The 18,003-nt window shown below is 39.5% G+C and overlaps 1 protein-coding gene across 2 annotated transcripts in view; it reads left to right on the forward strand.

The window, feature by feature from the left end:
- The first annotated feature begins 2,809 nt into the window (after nucleotides 1-2,809).
- Nucleotides 2,810-18,003, forward strand: part of SNX27 (sorting nexin 27) — a 51,964-nt gene continuing 36,770 nt past the window's right edge. The window contains exon 1 of one of the 2 annotated variants that reach the window (XM_074349423.1): nucleotides 2,810-3,311. In XM_074349423.1, the coding sequence (XP_074205524.1) occupies nucleotides 3,001-3,311 (311 nt within the window). In that variant the 5' untranslated portion in view covers nucleotides 2,810-3,000. The remainder of the gene's footprint in view (nucleotides 3,312-18,003) is intronic. The other variant, XM_074349424.1, reaches the window with a different exon arrangement.

Genomic DNA, 18,003 nt, shown 5'->3' on the forward strand with positions numbered 1-18,003 from the left:
TGTCCTCACCCCACCGTTGTCCAGTCCCCCTCCTCAGAGGCAATCAATGTTATCAGTTTCTTGCGAATAATTCTAGAGATGTAAACATATCTGTGGTTCCCTTTTATACAAAAGCGGCATCGTGTTCTGCAGACCGTGCTGCATCTTATTTTTGTTTAATTACGTACGGTGTCCATGAGATCATTCCACTTCAGTAAAGAGCTTCCTTATTCTTTATTTACAGTTATTCAGTTTTTCCTTGTGGCTATATCGTAATTTAACCAATGAACATTAAGTTATTCCCAATCTGTTGCAAATGCTAACTTCTGTTACAACGACTAACTTCACAAAAATGTCATTTCACACACGTGCGAGTGCGACAGGAGAATGGACTCCTAGAAGGGGCATTAACAGATCAAGGAGTACGTGCATTTGTGAGTCTGACCACGTCACACTGCCCTTGGTGGACCTTGTAGATACCATCTTATTTATCTTTGGATCCCTAGCTGCTATTACAGCACGTAGAACAGAGTAGGCATTCAGGACATTTTTGTTAAATAAACAAACAAAAAACCCAATTCTTTTAGTGGAAGCTCCCTTTTTCCTTTCTGTGATGCCTGGCTTTGTTGGATAAGTTCCTTTCCACCCAACGCTCAGTTCAAACCAAACTATTCAGGTTCAATCCAAATGCCATGATTAGTCTGGAGCAAAATTCTTATTCCAGCTTGTATTAAGTTTCATATTTGTTTAACTAATCAAGACCCCTCTTCATTAGCTTTCTTATAAAATCAGGTTATATTAATTTAATGTTCTAATATAATAATGTTGAATTCTCATCGCACGTTTTGTAAAACATCTTAATTATTCTACTGGGTTCCCCGCCTCCCTCACTGAGCAATTCCTGGAAACTTTTACACAGTCCATAAATTCTTTTAGGGGTTGCTTGTTGCTTTTACAAGTCATCAGGCCTCTGCAAATTAACTTTCACTGTTTTTGAACTATGTGTCCTTGTTGTTTTTTCTAGATTCATAGCTTATTAGCTGTGTGAGCTCTCTATGCTGGTTTATTCATCTATAAAGTAAAGGCCATTGAAGGGTTGTGAGGGTTAAGCAAGATTTTAAAGTGCTTAGAATAGTGTTTGGCACATAGTAATTTTGAGAGAGACAGTCCTTCATGGGTCTTTCATGCTTCTACCCATCTTCCTGGGTATGAAAAGAACGCAAGGCCCTGACTGCTCTTTACCAGGGTCATTTCTCAGGGTTATGTTTACAGTGAGCGACCTTCAGGGATGAAGTAATCTCTCTCTCCAGGACAAAGAATGGGATTGCTTACTGCTTCCTATAAAGTGATGGGTTCCCCAAGCTCAGTGTTCCTTAGCTGTCATGTAAGTCCACCAAGTGCACAGCATTCATCTGAGCCCTTCTGGTCATCTCCGTGGGACTTTAGTGGGTGAGAGAAATTGATACTAAAGTGTTGAAGCTCAAGTTGCTTCCCATGCTGTGAGTAATAGTCCTTTGTCTCTGGCCCAGGAGTCTTGCGTCTTTTATCAGCATCCACGGAACAGTAACAGACTAATTTATTAGCCTGTCAATAGGATAAAATCAAATACTAAGCTTGAGCATAAGTGTTTAAGAAAGGTATTTTTCATTATTTTTGCTCTTGCTCTTCTTACTTGCCTTTGTCAGGCAATCTGTACAGTATCTTTTAAGTTTGTGTTCAGGTAGGTAGCCAAAAAACATCAATTGCTGCCATTTGCAAAGAACTCTACTGGGCTGTTGGGGAAAACAAAATGAATTTCAAATAAAGATAACTGCAAAATCATTGCTCATACTGTATGTTACCACTTATATGTGGAATCTAAGAAATAAACTAGTGAATATAACAAAAAAGAAACAGACTCACAGATACAGAAAACAAACTAGTGGTTACTAGTAGGGAGAGGGAAGTGGGGAGGGGCAAGAGAGCAGTAGGGGATTAAGAGGTACAAACTACTATGTATAAATAAATAAGTTACAGGGATTTATGGTACAGCACATGGAATATAGCCAAATATTTTATAATAACTATAAATGGAGTGTAATCTTTAAAAATTGTGAATCACGGCTTATATACCTGAAACTTACATAATATTGTAAATCAACTTATATTTCAATAAAAAACATATATATGGATATTTAAAAACTACCCCCCCCAAAAAAAACCCCCAAGTCATTGCTTAATTTATATTATTACTTTGCCACTCTAATATCCAGGTCTAAATCACTGAGAACATTGTTTCCTCTCCATATGATTTTTGCATAGTTGGGGCAGTTTTTATGTAGTTGCAATATATGAACAGAAAGTTGTGCAAAAATAATTGGGCCTTAGTTCCTGTTACCTAATAGCTGGATGACTTTGGTTCAGTTTCCTAATATATGAAATAGAGAAACGAATTCATGATCCAGTTGTCTCACAAGAATGTTGGGCCACGGAATAAAGTAATGTATGGAGACACGAAAAGTGCCGAGCAAACAAGATGTTATAATTTAAGACCTTATTGAATCACAAACGTAAATTTGTCTTAATATTACTGCTTTCAGAGGCTACGAAATGAAAGGAGAAAAATAAAACTTGCCGCACATCAACAGCTGAATCTGTCAGCTGCACTCAGGGCTAGGTTAGCAGCTCACCTTCCAACAGGAAAACTCCTAATTAGAGCAGAAAAGACGAACTACAACTCCCATCAGGCTTTGCGCCCGAACCGCGTTATATAACCTCACCTCCGGCCCGGGCCCAGCCCTCTCCCCGCCACTGTCCAGAAACTACATCTCCCAGGAGGCTCCACGGGGCCTAACCGTCCTCTTTTCCTCCCCGCCCCCTCCCTACCCTTTACCCGCGCCCGCGGCTCCTTGGCCAACTCGGGTCCCGCGGTCGGCGGAGCGGGCGCGCGCGCCGGGGGTCGCGCGGCTGCCGAGAAGGGCGTGCGCGCGCTGAGGGAGTGGAGGCGTAGGGGGGTGGGAGTACGGCTCGCTTGCTCGCAAGATGGCGGACGAGGACGGGGAAGGGATTCACCCCGCAGCCCCTCACAGGAACGGAGGTGGCGGCGGCGGTGGGGGTTCTGGGCTCCACTGCGCCGGGAACGGCGGCGGCGGAGGCGGTGGCCCGCGGGTCGTGCGAATCGTCAAGTCCGAGTCTGGCTACGGCTTCAACGTGCGGGGCCAAGTGAGCGAGGGCGGGCAACTGCGGAGCATCAACGGGGAGCTGTACGCCCCGCTGCAGCATGTGAGCGCCGTGCTGCCCGGGGGGGCGGCCGACCGGGCCGGGGTGCGCAAGGGGGACCGCATTCTGGAGGTGTGAGTATCGGGGCTGCCCGCCGCCCCACCCCACCCCATCCCCTCCGCCTGTCCGTGCATTTCCCCTCTCCCCCTGTCACCCACAGGCCGAGCCGGCCCTCCCGACCCCCGCCCCTCCCTGGGGGTTGACCCTTTTACCTCCCCACGCCCTGGGTTTCTGGGACTCCCACCTCCCTCTCTATAATCTGCAGTGTCTGTCCCTGCGCCCCTACTGCTTTTACCCCTGCCTCCATTCCTTTGGCTTCTTTTCTGCCCCTTTGCGTCCGCCTTTGGCATGCTTTCTGCTCCTCGGTGCCCCTCGCTTTCCTCATAATGAACCTCTCTCCTGACAGCATCTCCTTTTCTGACCCAGCCACTGTGTGTCATCCCCAAGTTCTCATCTTGAGCGTCATAGTTTGTTGTTCTCTACCACTCCTTTCAGCCACCGGGGACCGTCCGTTCTGCCCTCTAGACCAAGTGGGCAGGACCTTTGGTCTGCTCCTACTTTTCCTCCGAAAACGTCATCGCTCCACGATGCACTCCTGTTTGTTGGTTACCCTCTCCTTATGGTTAGATTTTTCTATCCTACCATGTGTCCCTCTCTTCCTCTCCTTCTTGTATTCATACTTCGAGAATACCTTCTTTTCTGACCCTGGCTGCTTTTTTGGGGGAGGGTGGTGGTGGTGATGGTGATGGTGATGGTGTCTTTGACTATAGTTTCTCTTCACAGTAGTCCCCGTATTACAGCAGGATTTTGAATCTAGTGTCTCCATCTCTACATCTCTCTGAGAGCATCCCTGTTCCGGCCCCCGTCTTCACTCCTGCACGATACTCACACTTCTTTTTAGTCAGATTTATGGTAAAGCTATCCTTGGCTCCTGCTTCCCCACAGCCCCCCTTTTGGGTCTTTGATCTCCCCACTTTTTCAACACATGCCGTTTTCATTCTCTCTCCTACTCTGTCCTCTTGAGATCCCTCCCACGCCTGACTTTATCCAGTTCTTTCTCTCCTCTAGGTTGCTTTCCCTTCCTTCTCTTTTTAGGCCCCTTCTGCTGCTGCAACCCATCCTCTTTCCCTGCTGCAGTCCCTCCCCCTTCATACTCCTTCATCCTTACTTCCCTGCTGCATCCGTTAAAGCTTTGGCAGGTTGCTGCCTTGTCTTGCAGTTTCTTTGTAGACCTCCTCCACTCTTCTAACCCAGGTGTTACATTTGTGTTTTCATACTTTGTATTAAGGTTTATCTAGTGATTGTTGATTGGTAGGTGGTGCGTGCTCTCATTACCTCCATTCTCCTCAGAGGTCTTCCATCCTGTATCTCCTTACTGAATCTATCTTGTATATTCTTTTTTCACACTTTTGCCCTCATGAAGTCTTTCTCATTTTTAAATATTATTTTAACCGTAATTTCCACATCCTTCAGTCTTTCCTCTAGTAGAACAGTAGGTTTGCTCAAGGTTTCAAGGTGATAGTATTTTGAAGGGCCCATAGTGGAGTCTGCCCCTTCCTACTTCGCTGATGCCTCCTGCCCTTGTCCCTGACATTCTTTGTGGTATACATTCGTTCTGTTTCCTCTGACCTTTCACCTCTAGAAAGAGAGCTCACCAAAGCAAGTGTTGGAGTTCTTACAGCTTTCCCCTGTCCTCTCTGTAAATAGATGAGTTCTTTTTCTGTTGATGTGCTACATACTCTTTTCTAGTATGCTTTGGCAGTGTATTCTTAATCTTTTGGAGGTCAGGGCATTCAGGTATAGAATGCGGTGATGGTCTTTTGCTTTGTATGTGGGCACCTAATTCTTTTCTTTCTAGACAACTCAAAACCTGTGGTTGGTGTTTTCTTCTGATAGATGCTCTTGGGATTGTCATTTTCCTTTCCCTTTGGAAGCTAACTTTGGATCCAGCTGTTTATTTTTAAATTTAAAGCTGAAATATTTATTTAAACTTATAAACTTCTAAATCATTTATTCTTTTTTGGAGCTAAAGGAACTAAACTGAAAGCTAAAGAAACTAAACTAATTCTGTAGAAGACAAAAGCTAATGTGATCAACCATTTCATATGTATATGCCAGCTAACATAGTTGGTGGCATCTTGCCTTTACCGCGGTTTTTGCATCAGAGTCCAGGTATAAACTAGGTACTGTAAAGGGGACCTCAGATGATTTCCAAGACAGGTAGAAGTTCTTGCATCAGGCCCAGGTTCCAGTCTAGGCTCATTCCTCCTTCTAGAGAGAAGACATTATTACATTTTGGCACATCCTTGTTGGTGAGTAGGGAACTTTATCTCTTTTAGTGGGCAGGGGAAAAAGAACACTCTGCTTAGAGAACCTTTCTCCGGAAGATAGTGATGATTGGACATCTGGCAATGGTTTCTCACCTTCCAGTTGTATTTTGATTTCCAGATTCTTTGAAGCTTCTCTGCTACTATAGTGAAAATAGTGATAGTTGCAACACAGAGCCAAGTGACTTAGTAAATTCTCTGGGTCCTTAACCAGGCAGGTTCTTTCTTTTACTTTCCCTTCTTCCAAAGTCTACATCTTCTCCTTAGGTTTTCAAGTAGGAGGAGGAAATCAGAGACCAAAAAGACATGATTCTTGAAGAATATCTGTGTCTGCTGCTTGTTTTGATCTTGGTTAGGTTGACGCTGACTTTCCTAAAGCATTCTTTAGGCAGTACTTTTCTCTGTCTCTCACCCAAGTTCCTTAAATTAACCTCTCTGTTGTCCCAGGGAAGCTTTGCATGTTGATGAAGTGCCAGGCAGGGTCAGAGTAGGCATAGCTGGATTATTACTGCTGTGTAGATGTAGTTTGTATTGAGTCATAGGTGGATATCTGGACTTGATAATTGCTGTTTAAGACTTTGCTCTATTTTAGACATTTTCCTCCAATACATGAATTATTTTATTACAGATTTCATATATTACAGTAGTTTGGACAACTGAGGGAGGTTTGAAAGAACAGAGTAATTTTGAGATTTAGGAGAATACAAGCTTGGACAAAAGTAAGAGCATTATTTCTTTGCGTTTCTTTTAAAGTCTGCTTACCAAGGCCTTGTCCTCATTGAATCTTGGAACAGTTGTTAAACTAACCTCAATATGGTTTGGTTTGTCCTTTCTCCCTTCAAAACTGACTAGATTGTAACTGGTTTGGGAGTCGTGTTGCAGGACTTGGTACTGGAGTGTGAACAAGCCTTCTGGGCTCTAAATTTTACTGTAGGTGGAAAGTTTTCTTGAATAGCAATGTCAGTCTCCACCTTATAATTTTTTCCCAGTGTAACATAGTGAGTGCTTTCCCTTTGATGTGTGTATACCTGGAGGCTAATGCCTGACGGATGCTTTCAACAAACAGAAGCAAAATAAATATGTCTTTGCACTAATTATATAGTATGTGAAATAACATTTGACTTCAGGTTAATTTTCTTAAGGTTTAAGTAGTTCCAAAGGCTCTTGATTAATTTCTTGAGAGATGCCCTGAGGAGGGCTTAGGTGTGCAGTGGGTATGAGTTTGGTACTGTCTATATTTCTGAGGGCTAGTTTGCTCTGTCTCTGGTATTTGGGTAATGTGGTCTTTAATAAGCGCAGACTCTTGGTTGGCTTGCAAGCAATATAGTGATGGTATTTATGCTAGGCAGACAGTATATGCCTTATTTCTTGATAGGTGCAAGATAATGTACCTTCCCTTTGTTCAAGTTAAGTCATAAGAAAAATTACAGATGTGTGTGTCAATATATATATTTGTTGAGAGTTGATTTCAAAAACAAAAATCTCATGGGCACTCTTTTTTGTGGGGGGCTTCATTTTATGTAAAAATTTGAAGATCGTTGAATAAAAAGAGATTGGTGCTACAAGCAGTATTTTTACAAGTTAAAAAGTACCTTCTCGAGAGTTGCTTTCTCAACTGAAGCTGAATTGTAGTTGGTTTGGCTCTTCCAGGTAGATTTTGGAAATGGTGTTTGAAATCATGGTTATTGATCAAAGGAAGTTTTGATGGCAGTGATTCTCAAGCTTTAGTGAGCCTAGGATCACTGCTGTGCTTGTCAAAATTACGGATTTGCGGGCTCACCCTTTAAGAGTTATGATTCAGTAGGTCTTGCATGGGGCCTAGAAGTCTATTTTTTTACTCCCTTACCAGGTATAGGTAACGCAGCCCCCGTACCCTCCCCAAACCTGAAGTGAAATTACGGGCCCTGAACTCTCAGTTCCTTTTATTGTCATGGTTATATAGAAAGTCACTAGCTAAGACTACACTAACAGAGTAATTTGTTAGGCTCTTGAAATGCCAGCCTTCAGGAAAATCACTTCAGTGGATAGTGGACTATTATATCAGATCATCTATACTTTATTTATTGAATCTTGCTTGAGCTGTTGTAATAAAGATGGGGTTGAGAGGTGGAACAAGTTAATAGTAATAATCATTTTACCACTTTGCAGTTTTTGTAGTATTAAAGTTTGCACAGTGTTTTGACATTTGATTTTTCACCATAACCTTGTGAGATGGGGAAACTGTAAGCTTCTTGATGGCAGGGACTACATCTGTGTTGTTTCCCTGGTCAGATACCTAGTGGCGCATAGAAGGTATTCTTCCATAAATGCTTGCTGATTGAATGTTTAAGTATTACCTCTGTTTCATAAGAGAGGAAACTGGGTGTTGCAGTAACGAATGTTAACCAGAATTAATCCAGGTCTTTGGATTCTAAATCCAGTGTGTGTTTTGTTTCTTTGTTTTCTCAGCTAGTCTTGACTGCTAATGGCCAACTATTCTTGACTGAGTAGTCACGTAAAATTCTTAAAATTCAGTCACATCTCTGTGAACTTGGATAGCAGCTGAACTTTGGTTCTGTTATTTTGGAATACAATTATGTTATATCTTTACTTACCCTGTCTCTTTTGCAGTGTTAAATTGGGTGGTAGACAGGAGACCATAACAGTCATTCTTTGTCCTTATATGTTGCTATCTTTACTCTGTTGGTTATCAGTGAAGAGAGCATGACAGTCACAATTGCAACCCCAAGAAATACTTTTAATTTCATAGGTAGTTGGGGTAGCAAAATAATAAAATAAAATTGAAAACAGCATTACCTTCGCCTTGGAAATCACTTGTGCAACATTGCTGTGAACAGGAACAAATCTTTTATTAGTCATATGAAGATTTGTCTGGGTCATTTAAGTTACTATGAAGAACAATTCTCTTTTCAGCCACCACTTTTCAGTTTGTTTCAGGTGAGGGTTTGTTACCATGCTCTCAAGGAAAATTATTGTGTAAGATAAGTCCCATTGGGAATAATTCTTATGCTCTGGTAGCTAGCAGAGAGACTCAGTTGACAAGCAAACATTTACGATTTATGATCACTGCACAGTGCTTTGGGAGCATGATCTGTGGTGAGTTTATTAGATGCTGGCATTACTGACAAAAAGGCTACTGTGGTGGTTTAGGTTAGAGTCAGCTGAGATCATTCTGTTCTTTAACTCTGCTACATAGATAATTTCTGTACTTCACTTGGGCAGTCCAGTGAGAACCCATGTTTGAGTGGTACAATTCCAGACCTGCATTTGTTTTGTTTTCTGAATGCTGATGGTGGCCCACTGCATTAATTTCATGACTCATTAAGTTGTAATCCACTGTTTGAAAAACAGTGATTTAGGGCATCGCTTTTCTGATACTGGCTCACTGATACCACCTCATACTCAGTTTGGTACCACAGTTAAGCACAACCTATGTGTAAAGTGCTTACTTGAGGCTCACGTGAGGTGCAGAGTCCCTGCACCCCTGCACTAGAAAAGCTCACACTGCGGTGGAGGATGAACACGTAAACAATTTACTATGTTTAAAGCGAAATGAAATAATGGAGATAAATGAAAGACACAGTGGGAGTTTAGAGGTAAGAGTGAATATGCTTGAGAAGATTGGTGGGTAGATAGGTCATAGAAGGCTTTTAAACTGCGGTCAAAGGACAAGTATAATTTCAGTAGGCAGAGAAGGGGGCAGGATTTTATAGGCTGAGGAAACTGTGACCAAAGGGAGGAAGATGTGAAAAGTTCTTAGGATAACAAGGAATCTAAAGCTATTTGTTTGTAGACAATTGTGCTTGAAGTTAAATCAAACAGGGTTTTGATGCAGTGCTAAAAAGTTTGAATTTTATTCTGTTTTTGAGGTCAGAACAGAGTTGTATGTGCATTGATACCAAGTACTCCTGTGAATTTAGGTTTATTTAATTATTTACCTGAAGAGGTTGAATAACATTTCCAAGGCCAAAGAGGAAAATCACTGTTAGAATTAGAAGAATGTCAGAGCATCCACTCTCTTGGGCTGTCTTGTACTATATAAAGAAGGGAACTAAAGACAACTGAGCTCTAATGCCCAGAGCTGGGAACAGCTGCTGATGAGCTGGTTGCCTTTCACGTGTCTGTGTCCCACCTCACAGAGCAGTTCAGCCTCCCAGACACCCTCTTCTCTTTCTCTTATGTTTCACGTGACTGTGCTTACCATTGTGTTTACATTTGGCAAGTTTGGTCCTTTGTGCTGCGGGCCCACTGTGCCCTGCCCTGCCTATTATGTTCTGTTCCAGCTGTACTTTCCTGCAAATCCATTCCTCTGATTTGAAGATGCCTCCTTTAATTTAAATCTTTAGTTTCAGCAAACAGCATGTTACTGAAGAGTTGAGGGAGACTGAAGACAGACAGGGAACTTAATATAGTACTTAGATTTATACCTGCAGTAAATCTGAAGGTATTCAAAATGAAAATTTGTACAAAGATCCTTTAAATTAGTTTAAGAGTTGGTGGTGACCACAAAGTGAAATTTTGGGGGTTGGGGTGGGGGGAGGTAATTAGGTTTTTAAAAATTTATTTATTTTTCAATGGTGGTACTGGGAATTGAACCCAGCTCTACCAGTGAGCTACACCCTCCCCTGCACAGCAAAGTGAATTTTTGCTTTCTGTCAGTAATGTGAGGGGTACTTCAGAATTAAATTTTTTGATATGGTATTAGTCAAATGCTAGGTAGTACAGTACGTGTGTAGTCTCTTTTGTTTATTATTTATTGCTCCCTGCTAACTAACAACGTTCTCATACAACTGATGAAGTACACCTACCTGCAAGGGATTCAGGTTGCACAGTGAGGTGCTCTATTTGAGTACTCTCATGTGTACTTCCTTCAGTGAACTTCCGTTGTTAGGAAAACATCTTTTAAAAAAATGATTTGTTTTTGCGTAAGCTATCTGAAACTGTGAGTGAGCTCTCAGAGCAAGACTAGAATGGCAGGCCTAGGTATTCTGTGGGCTTGAAACACACATAATTAGTTTACTTCTCTTTGGAAAAGTACAGAGCGGTCTTAGAGAGTCAGCTGCTCGCGTGGATTTTCTCCCAGCTGCATTCAAGAGGCTGATTACTCCTAGAACTATTCAGTGAGATTAACCAGGAAGTTGTCTCTCTCCCCTCTACCCACCAAGTGCCAGAGTACTTTTATATCTGTGTGTCTATCTAGCTCTACTTATTTAGTAAGTTTTGAAAATTGGGAGATTGAGAAACTTAATATTTGGAGATCTTGGAAAATGTGATGACCTCTGTGAAAGTTTTAGCAACTCCTTGCCCTCTTGTTGGTCAGTCTGATCATCTATAAAGTTTGTAATTTGTAAAGTGTATAGTGGGTCTGCTGAATGGACCATGCTGGTTACTTAACTCTTTTCACCTAATATTAGGATCACTTTGATTCTGGTAGGGTTAGAAAACTGTGTTTTAAATTGTTTTCTCAAGATATGTAACTTATATTTCTGTTTTCTTAGAAATGACAGTGAGTTTTGTTCTATCTGATGTTTTGAATCCAAGGAAATGTGACATTAAAGTTTCCTTTATGAATTATGTGCTGATAGATTATTTTAGATTTCCCTGTCCTACCCAGTTATCCTTTATGTTGCTGATTTGAAAAAGGTCTTACTGTTAACTTCTTACTCAGTGTGTTGAAATAGACTACAATTTACAGAAGCTGTGGTCTGTGTTCCTCAGCTTCCGAAAGAAATTGCCCAAATTTAATTTGGATTGAAGGATGGTATTTGATTGCTAAAAAGCCATATCACTTCATATCTCTCTTGTTATTAATCTCTAAGGCTGTCTACCATAGATGAAGGTATTTTGAGCTATTTTTCAGTAGTAGTAATAGATGTACACTTCTACTCACACTCAAATATATTACCTCTTTAAACTAATTGAATATTTAGGAAATGGGTGTTGGGATAGAGGGTGCAGGCTGTCACCCCAGAACAAACTTACTAGATCACACAAGGAATCATGCTTTCAATCACATTATTATAGTAATTTAGAAATAGCATTGAAACAGAACTTAAAAAAATTAAGATTCCTTCGTAGGCAATTTACCTGACTTTCAAACTAAGGTTGTTGATAAAGCAAGTAGATTTTATTCTTTAATTAACTTTCACTGCATAATACCAAATTAAAAACATGTGGGTGTTGTGTTTAATTTGGCCGTATAGGCAATGGTTCAAACTGTAGCAGATCTCAAAGTCTGAATTGATGTTGGGAAGTGATTTAGAACTGATTATATTTGTTTTGCTGGTGAATAATTGGGGGGCCCTCAAAAATAGTATGCGTAGGAGGCGAATGAGTTAGTCAGGTTAGGGAAACCATTATGGCTATCAGCAACTTTCCTATCTTTAGCCCACAGTGTGAAGAGCCAGCCCAGTGTTTACATCCAGCTTTACATTTAAATTGAACTGTAGGATTGTTATATGCTGATGAAGTTTTTGAAGACAAAAATTGAGAAGTAAGCAAACAAAAAATCCCATCCAAACTAAATAAATTGATGTGTATTTGTATAGTGTCAGTATCAGAGCTTTCTTTAAGAGTGTGCTGGTGATACTTCAGCCTCTGCTGTGTGGGAAACCCATTGTGCTTAAAGTTCTCCTTCTGAGTGCGGTGCATTTAGTTTTTATGAGATAAAACAGTGTAATTACAATGGATTATTCTCAGAATTAACATAAAATAAAGGCTGCTTTTTAAATGTCAGCATATTTTCTGTCTTATTCCTTCTTCTTACCTCATTTTGCTATTCTTGGAATCAATTTTTTTTAATTAATAAAAACAGTTTATGTTTATTTTCTGTATATTTCAGTAAGAGAAAGCATAGCCTCACTTTGAAATTGCTTACATAATTGAATGCCATATTTTACTCTTAAGCTTTTTTTTTTACATTTTTTTATAGAGTTATAGTCACTTTACAATGTGTGTCAATTAAGCATTATTTTTACTGCTTCCTACAGTAGAAAACAAAATGATCACTAATACTAAAGTTTGAAAAAATGTAGAGGTTACATAATATTTTTAGTACTTCCCTCTAAAAAGTGAAACCAGTGTAAAAGTAAAAATAAGAGGAAATTATGGAGCCACATGAAGAAAAACCATTATTGTGTTTGTGTGCTAGCCTAATAATTTTTCTTCATTCATTCAGGGAAAAGTTTTAGTGAATGCTTACTACGTGACACACATGGTATTTAGACACTGGGGATAGGAAGCTGAATGACATGCAGTTCTCGCCCTAACGAATTTTAGGTTTGGTGGGGGATCCAGCAGCCTAAGGTCATTTGTTAAGCCCAGTTGACCTGAAGCCTCATTCCTCCTCCCCTAACCTCTTCCTCCCTGCCTCCCCACAGTGGGATGAACAAATTTAGAGCAGTTCCTCCAAGTCCCCATGAGTTCTGCCTTTAGTTGTCTAAACTAGTACATGCAAGTGCCCAGGGACTGTGTGCATATTAACAGGAGTCTCCCAGATGCAAAATGTACTAAAACTAGGAGGACTGTACAGTTTATCACTCAAACAGACATTTTTGAAAGTGAAAGGGGCCTGTTAATTATGCTGGGATAAAAGGTGTAAACTAGTGTCCTGGCAACCTAGAACACAGATCTATAGCCTTAATAGTTTTAATGTAGGAGGCTGTTTTAAAATTCTGAGACTGAAATTTTATATTCATTTAGGAGAGAAATGAACAAATTTGTTTTTATCCTTGGTTTTAAGTGGTTGCATTGGCCTTATAGGTTATTATCAGATAACAAATGAACTTTTCTTCTGAATAGCTTGATTTTAATTTAATTTTTATTTTTTAAATATCTTAAAGCCTTAAGCTTTATTATACTTTTTTCTTGAATGACAAATAAGATTCATTTATTAAGACATAAACCTACCTGCGTAGATTATATTTGTATACTATTACCTTGAAACTAGAAGGTTTGAGGAATCTATTACTCTTTCCCAAGTGATAAACCCTTGTTACTTGTGGCTGGAGATACTGAGTTTGAAGGACAAATGACCCTTATTTGTGCTTTTCCTGCCTCAGGCAGCGTTGTTTGTGAGTAGAACACCTAGCCAAGGGTGAAAAGTCCTGCTGGTGGTAAGCAGCTTATTTGACAAGCTGTTTACTCTTCCCCTCTTTGGGAAGGCAGGATGCTGATTGACATACCTCCCCATTTCTCAGCCCTGCCAGGGCCATACTTTATTGTTACTAACCCTCTTGTTTTGCCTGGTGTTAAATTTTTGGATGTAGGTACTTCAGAATATTGGTATAAATATTAAATGCTACTTTTGATACTTGAAAAAGTCAACAAAGGATTTGTCAAGTAGGGCTGTCCATAGAATGCGTAGCCTCCACTGTTACAGACATCCCCCACTACAGGGTGCATTTGTTACAATTGATGAGTCAACATTGACGTAACATTGTCCTTCAGAGTCCATAGTTCTAGAGTTTGCTCTTGGTGTTGTGCATTCTAAGGGTTTGGACAAATTTGTAATGACATGTATGTGCCATTACAGTATACAGAGTAGTTTCACTGCCCTAAAAATCCTCTGTGCTCTGTTTATTCATTCCTCCCATCAAGCCTTCTCCGCTACTGATCTTTTTACTGTCTCCATAGTTCTGCTGCTTCCTGACTGTCGTATCGCTGGAATTTTACAGTGTGTAGCCTTTTCTAGACTATCTTCTTTCACTTGGTAATACACATTTAAGTTTCCTTCATGTCTTCTCATGGCTTGATAGCTCATTTCTTTCTAGTGCTGAATAATATTCCTTTGTCTGGATCTACCAGTTTATTTATCCATTTCTCTACTGAAGGACATCTTGGTTGCTTCCAAGTTTTGGCATTTATGAATAAAGCTGCTTATAAACATCTGCGCAGGTTTTTGTGTGGACATTAAGTTTTTCACTCCTTTGTGTAAACACCAGGGAGCACAATTGCTGAATCCAGGTGGTAAGATACGTTAGTTTTATAGAAACCACCAAACTGCCTTCCAAAGTGGCTGTACTGTTTTGCATTCCCACCAGCAATGCATGACAGTGCCTGTTAATCCATACCCTTGCCAGCATTTGGTATTGTCAGTGTTTTGGATTTTGGTCATTCTAATAGGTATGTAGTGGTATAAAATTCGTTTTAAAAATTATAATAGTAATATGTTAGTAATGTTAGAGAAAATTTGAAGACTTTTAAGGAGAAAAAAAATCACCCATTAGCTTGTCCTGACACAACTACTTTTCATATTTTCCCTGTCCTTTCTTATGCATTTGTTATGAAGTTAAAATCATACTGTTATATATAATTTGTAAGATTTATAGACTATTTTCTAGAACAGTTTGTGATTTACAGAAAAGTTGAACAGTAGTATAGAGAGTTCACACATATACCTCCCCTACCCCTGCCATATACAGTTTCTCCTATTATGAACATCTTACATTAGTATGGTTATTTATTAAATGTTTAACATTTGTTAAAATAAATGAACCAAAGTTGATGCATTACTACTGATTGAAGCCCATAGTTTATTCCAGTCTCCTAATGTCCTTCTGTTCAGGGGTCCTCACCAGGATACCACATTACTTAGTTGTCATTTCTTCTTAGGGTGATCTTGGCTGTGATGGTTTCTCAGTCTTCCCTTGTTTCTGATGACCTTGACACTTTTGAGAAATTCTAGTCAGGTAACATTATAGGATACCTGACTATTAGAATTTGGGTTTTATTTTTCATGATTAGACCGGAGTTTTGGGTTTTTGGAAGGACAGGCACAGAGGTCAAGTACCATTTTCATCAGTGCGTATGAAGGGTGCATGCTGTCGTCATAACGTATGACTGCTGACCTCGGTCATCTGGCTGAAGCAGTGTTTGTCAGGTCTCTCTGCTTTAAAGTTATTCTCCTCTTCCTCTACCTCCTGTCACACTGTGCCCTCTGGATAGGCGTCACTGATGCAGCTCGCACTTAAGGAGCGAGGAGTTAGGCTCCCTCCTGTAGAATGTAGTATCTGTATGTAATTGGTTTGGAATTCTTCTGCATAGGAGAAGAATGTCTCTTATTAATGTATTAATGTATTGTCATTTATTTTCATCGGTATGGGCTCGTGGATATTTATTTTATACTTCGGGTTACATCATCTGATGCTGCCACTTTGTTTTGCTGCTCCAGTTCTAGAATTGGCCAGCGGTAGCTCGTTCAGTTGGCATCTGTGCCCTTTCGCCATACTCTCATCAATGTGTGTTTCTCTATTTTGTTTTGTTTCTGAGCACTCCTTGCTTTCTGGTAGTACAAAATGCTTCAGGCTCATACCGTATATTTCCTGCCCTGGTCCTAGAATCAACCATTTCTCCAAAGGGCACTTTTTCTTTTTACTGGAGAATGTTATTAGAAACCAAGATCTGGAAATTAGATTTGGTTCTTGCTACTAAGGTGTAGTTTCTTTCAGGCCCTCTCAGCTGACAGGACATAGAGATATATGTATTTATTAACCCCTGTACATATACATATCTATAAATGTTTCTGTATGTAACCATCTGTATTTGTGTTAAGTTAGACACAAGTTCTTACTGATGTCTCTGGCTTCACTTCATTACGGTATGGATGTTTTGTCCCCCTCCCCTTGACGATCTGTACATTTCCACCCCAACTGTGAGAAACCTGGTTCCCCACCCCCATCCACCATTCATTTACTTAATTGTTCAATTCCAGTATATGTTTATAGCAGTATCAGAATTGGTAACCTGTACCCCTGTGGGAAGCAATTGTTATTGACTAGAATACAGTACTTATGTGTGTGTGGCCTTTAATCTTACAGAATTATTCATTTTCAGTTACTTAAGCCTGTACCTTTTCCCCTTCAATGAGGTTTTTTGAAATAGATTTGAAATACAGTTAGATTCTCTTGTCACAACATAGAATTCTCTGAACCTACTGATTTTTTAAAAAGAGATTTTGCATGTATTCAGGTTTGCTCTTTGTGTTGTAAAGCTCTGTGGGTTTTGAAATGCATCATGTCATGTATGCAGTGTTACAGTATCATACCAGTTTCACTGCGGTGAAAATCCCCTGTGCTTCCCTTATTCGTCTTCCACCTCCCTCCAAGCCCCTGGATTAAGATTCCCCCATGTCTTTTTGTGGTTTGAGAGCTCATTTCTTTTTATAGCTGAATAATATTCCATTGTCTAGATGTACCCCAGTTTTGTTTATGCATTCACTTACAAAGGACATCTTGGTTGCTTCCAGTTTTTGGTAGTTATGAACAAAGCTGCTATAAACGTTCATGTGCAGATTTTTGTGTTAATATAAATTCTCATCTCAGTTGTGTAAATACCTAGGAGTGATTGCTGGATCTTGTGGTAAGACTATGTTTAGCTCTTTAAGAAACTGTCAAACTGTCTTCCAAAGTGGCTATGCTATTTTGCATTCCCACCGATAGTGAATGAGTTGCTGTTGCTCCACATCTTCACCAGCATTTGATATTATTGTGATTTTGGTTTTTTGTTTTGGATTTTAACTGTTTGAGTAGGTGTGTAATGGTATCTTGTTTTGATTTGCAATTGTCTGATGTTGAATGATGTTGAGTAACTTTTCCTATGCTTATTTGCTACATGTATATCTTCTTTGGTGAAGTGTCCAAATCTTTTGTCCATTTTTAAATTGGCTTGTTTGTTTTCTTATTGTTGAGTTTTAAGAGTTCTTTCATATTTTTTATACACATTCTTTATCAGATACGTGTTTTCCAAATATTTTCTCCCGATCTGTGGTTTGTTTTTTCATTCTCTTAACAGTGTCTTTTGCAAAACAGAAGTTTTAAATTTTAATGAATTTCATCTTAGCAATTTTTTTTTCATGGATCACGTTTTTATTGTCTAAAATCTCATTGTCATATTCAACATCGTTTAGATTTTCTCCTATGTCATCTTGTAGAAGTTGCATTTTTATAATCCACTTTTTAACATGGCATTGGCTCAAACATATTTCTAGATTATTTTATTCTTCATATTTATAATTTTTGTGATTGCTTTATAGTTAATCAAACTGTTTTGCAATAATTTTATTGACCATTCATTTTCACCTGTTGTTGGCTTTTTCTAAGAACAGAAATTTGGAAACAACTTAAATAATGATGAATATATTTTTGTCTTGCTTTTTCTGTGTTCAGGGTTATTTTATTTATTCTTTCAATAAATACTTGAGAGTGTTGTACAGGCCACTGCAAAGTTCTTGCCCTCACAGAGCTCATATTTTGATGATTTCCTTAGGATAAATCTTCAGTAAGGCCATTCTGAGTTGAAAGAATATGAATATTTTTATGATTTTAGATGCATTTTACCAGTGAAATTGCTTTCCAAAGGGATTTTGCCTATTTATATAATCATTATCTCATTTTCTATGTAAGTTAACGTTAAATGTAATTGAGATAATAATTTTGTGCTT

Source organism: Camelus bactrianus, chromosome 21 (genome assembly GCF_048773025.1).
Source record: "Camelus bactrianus isolate YW-2024 breed Bactrian camel chromosome 21, ASM4877302v1, whole genome shotgun sequence".
NCBI lineage: Eukaryota > Metazoa > Chordata > Mammalia > Artiodactyla > Camelidae > Camelus > Camelus bactrianus.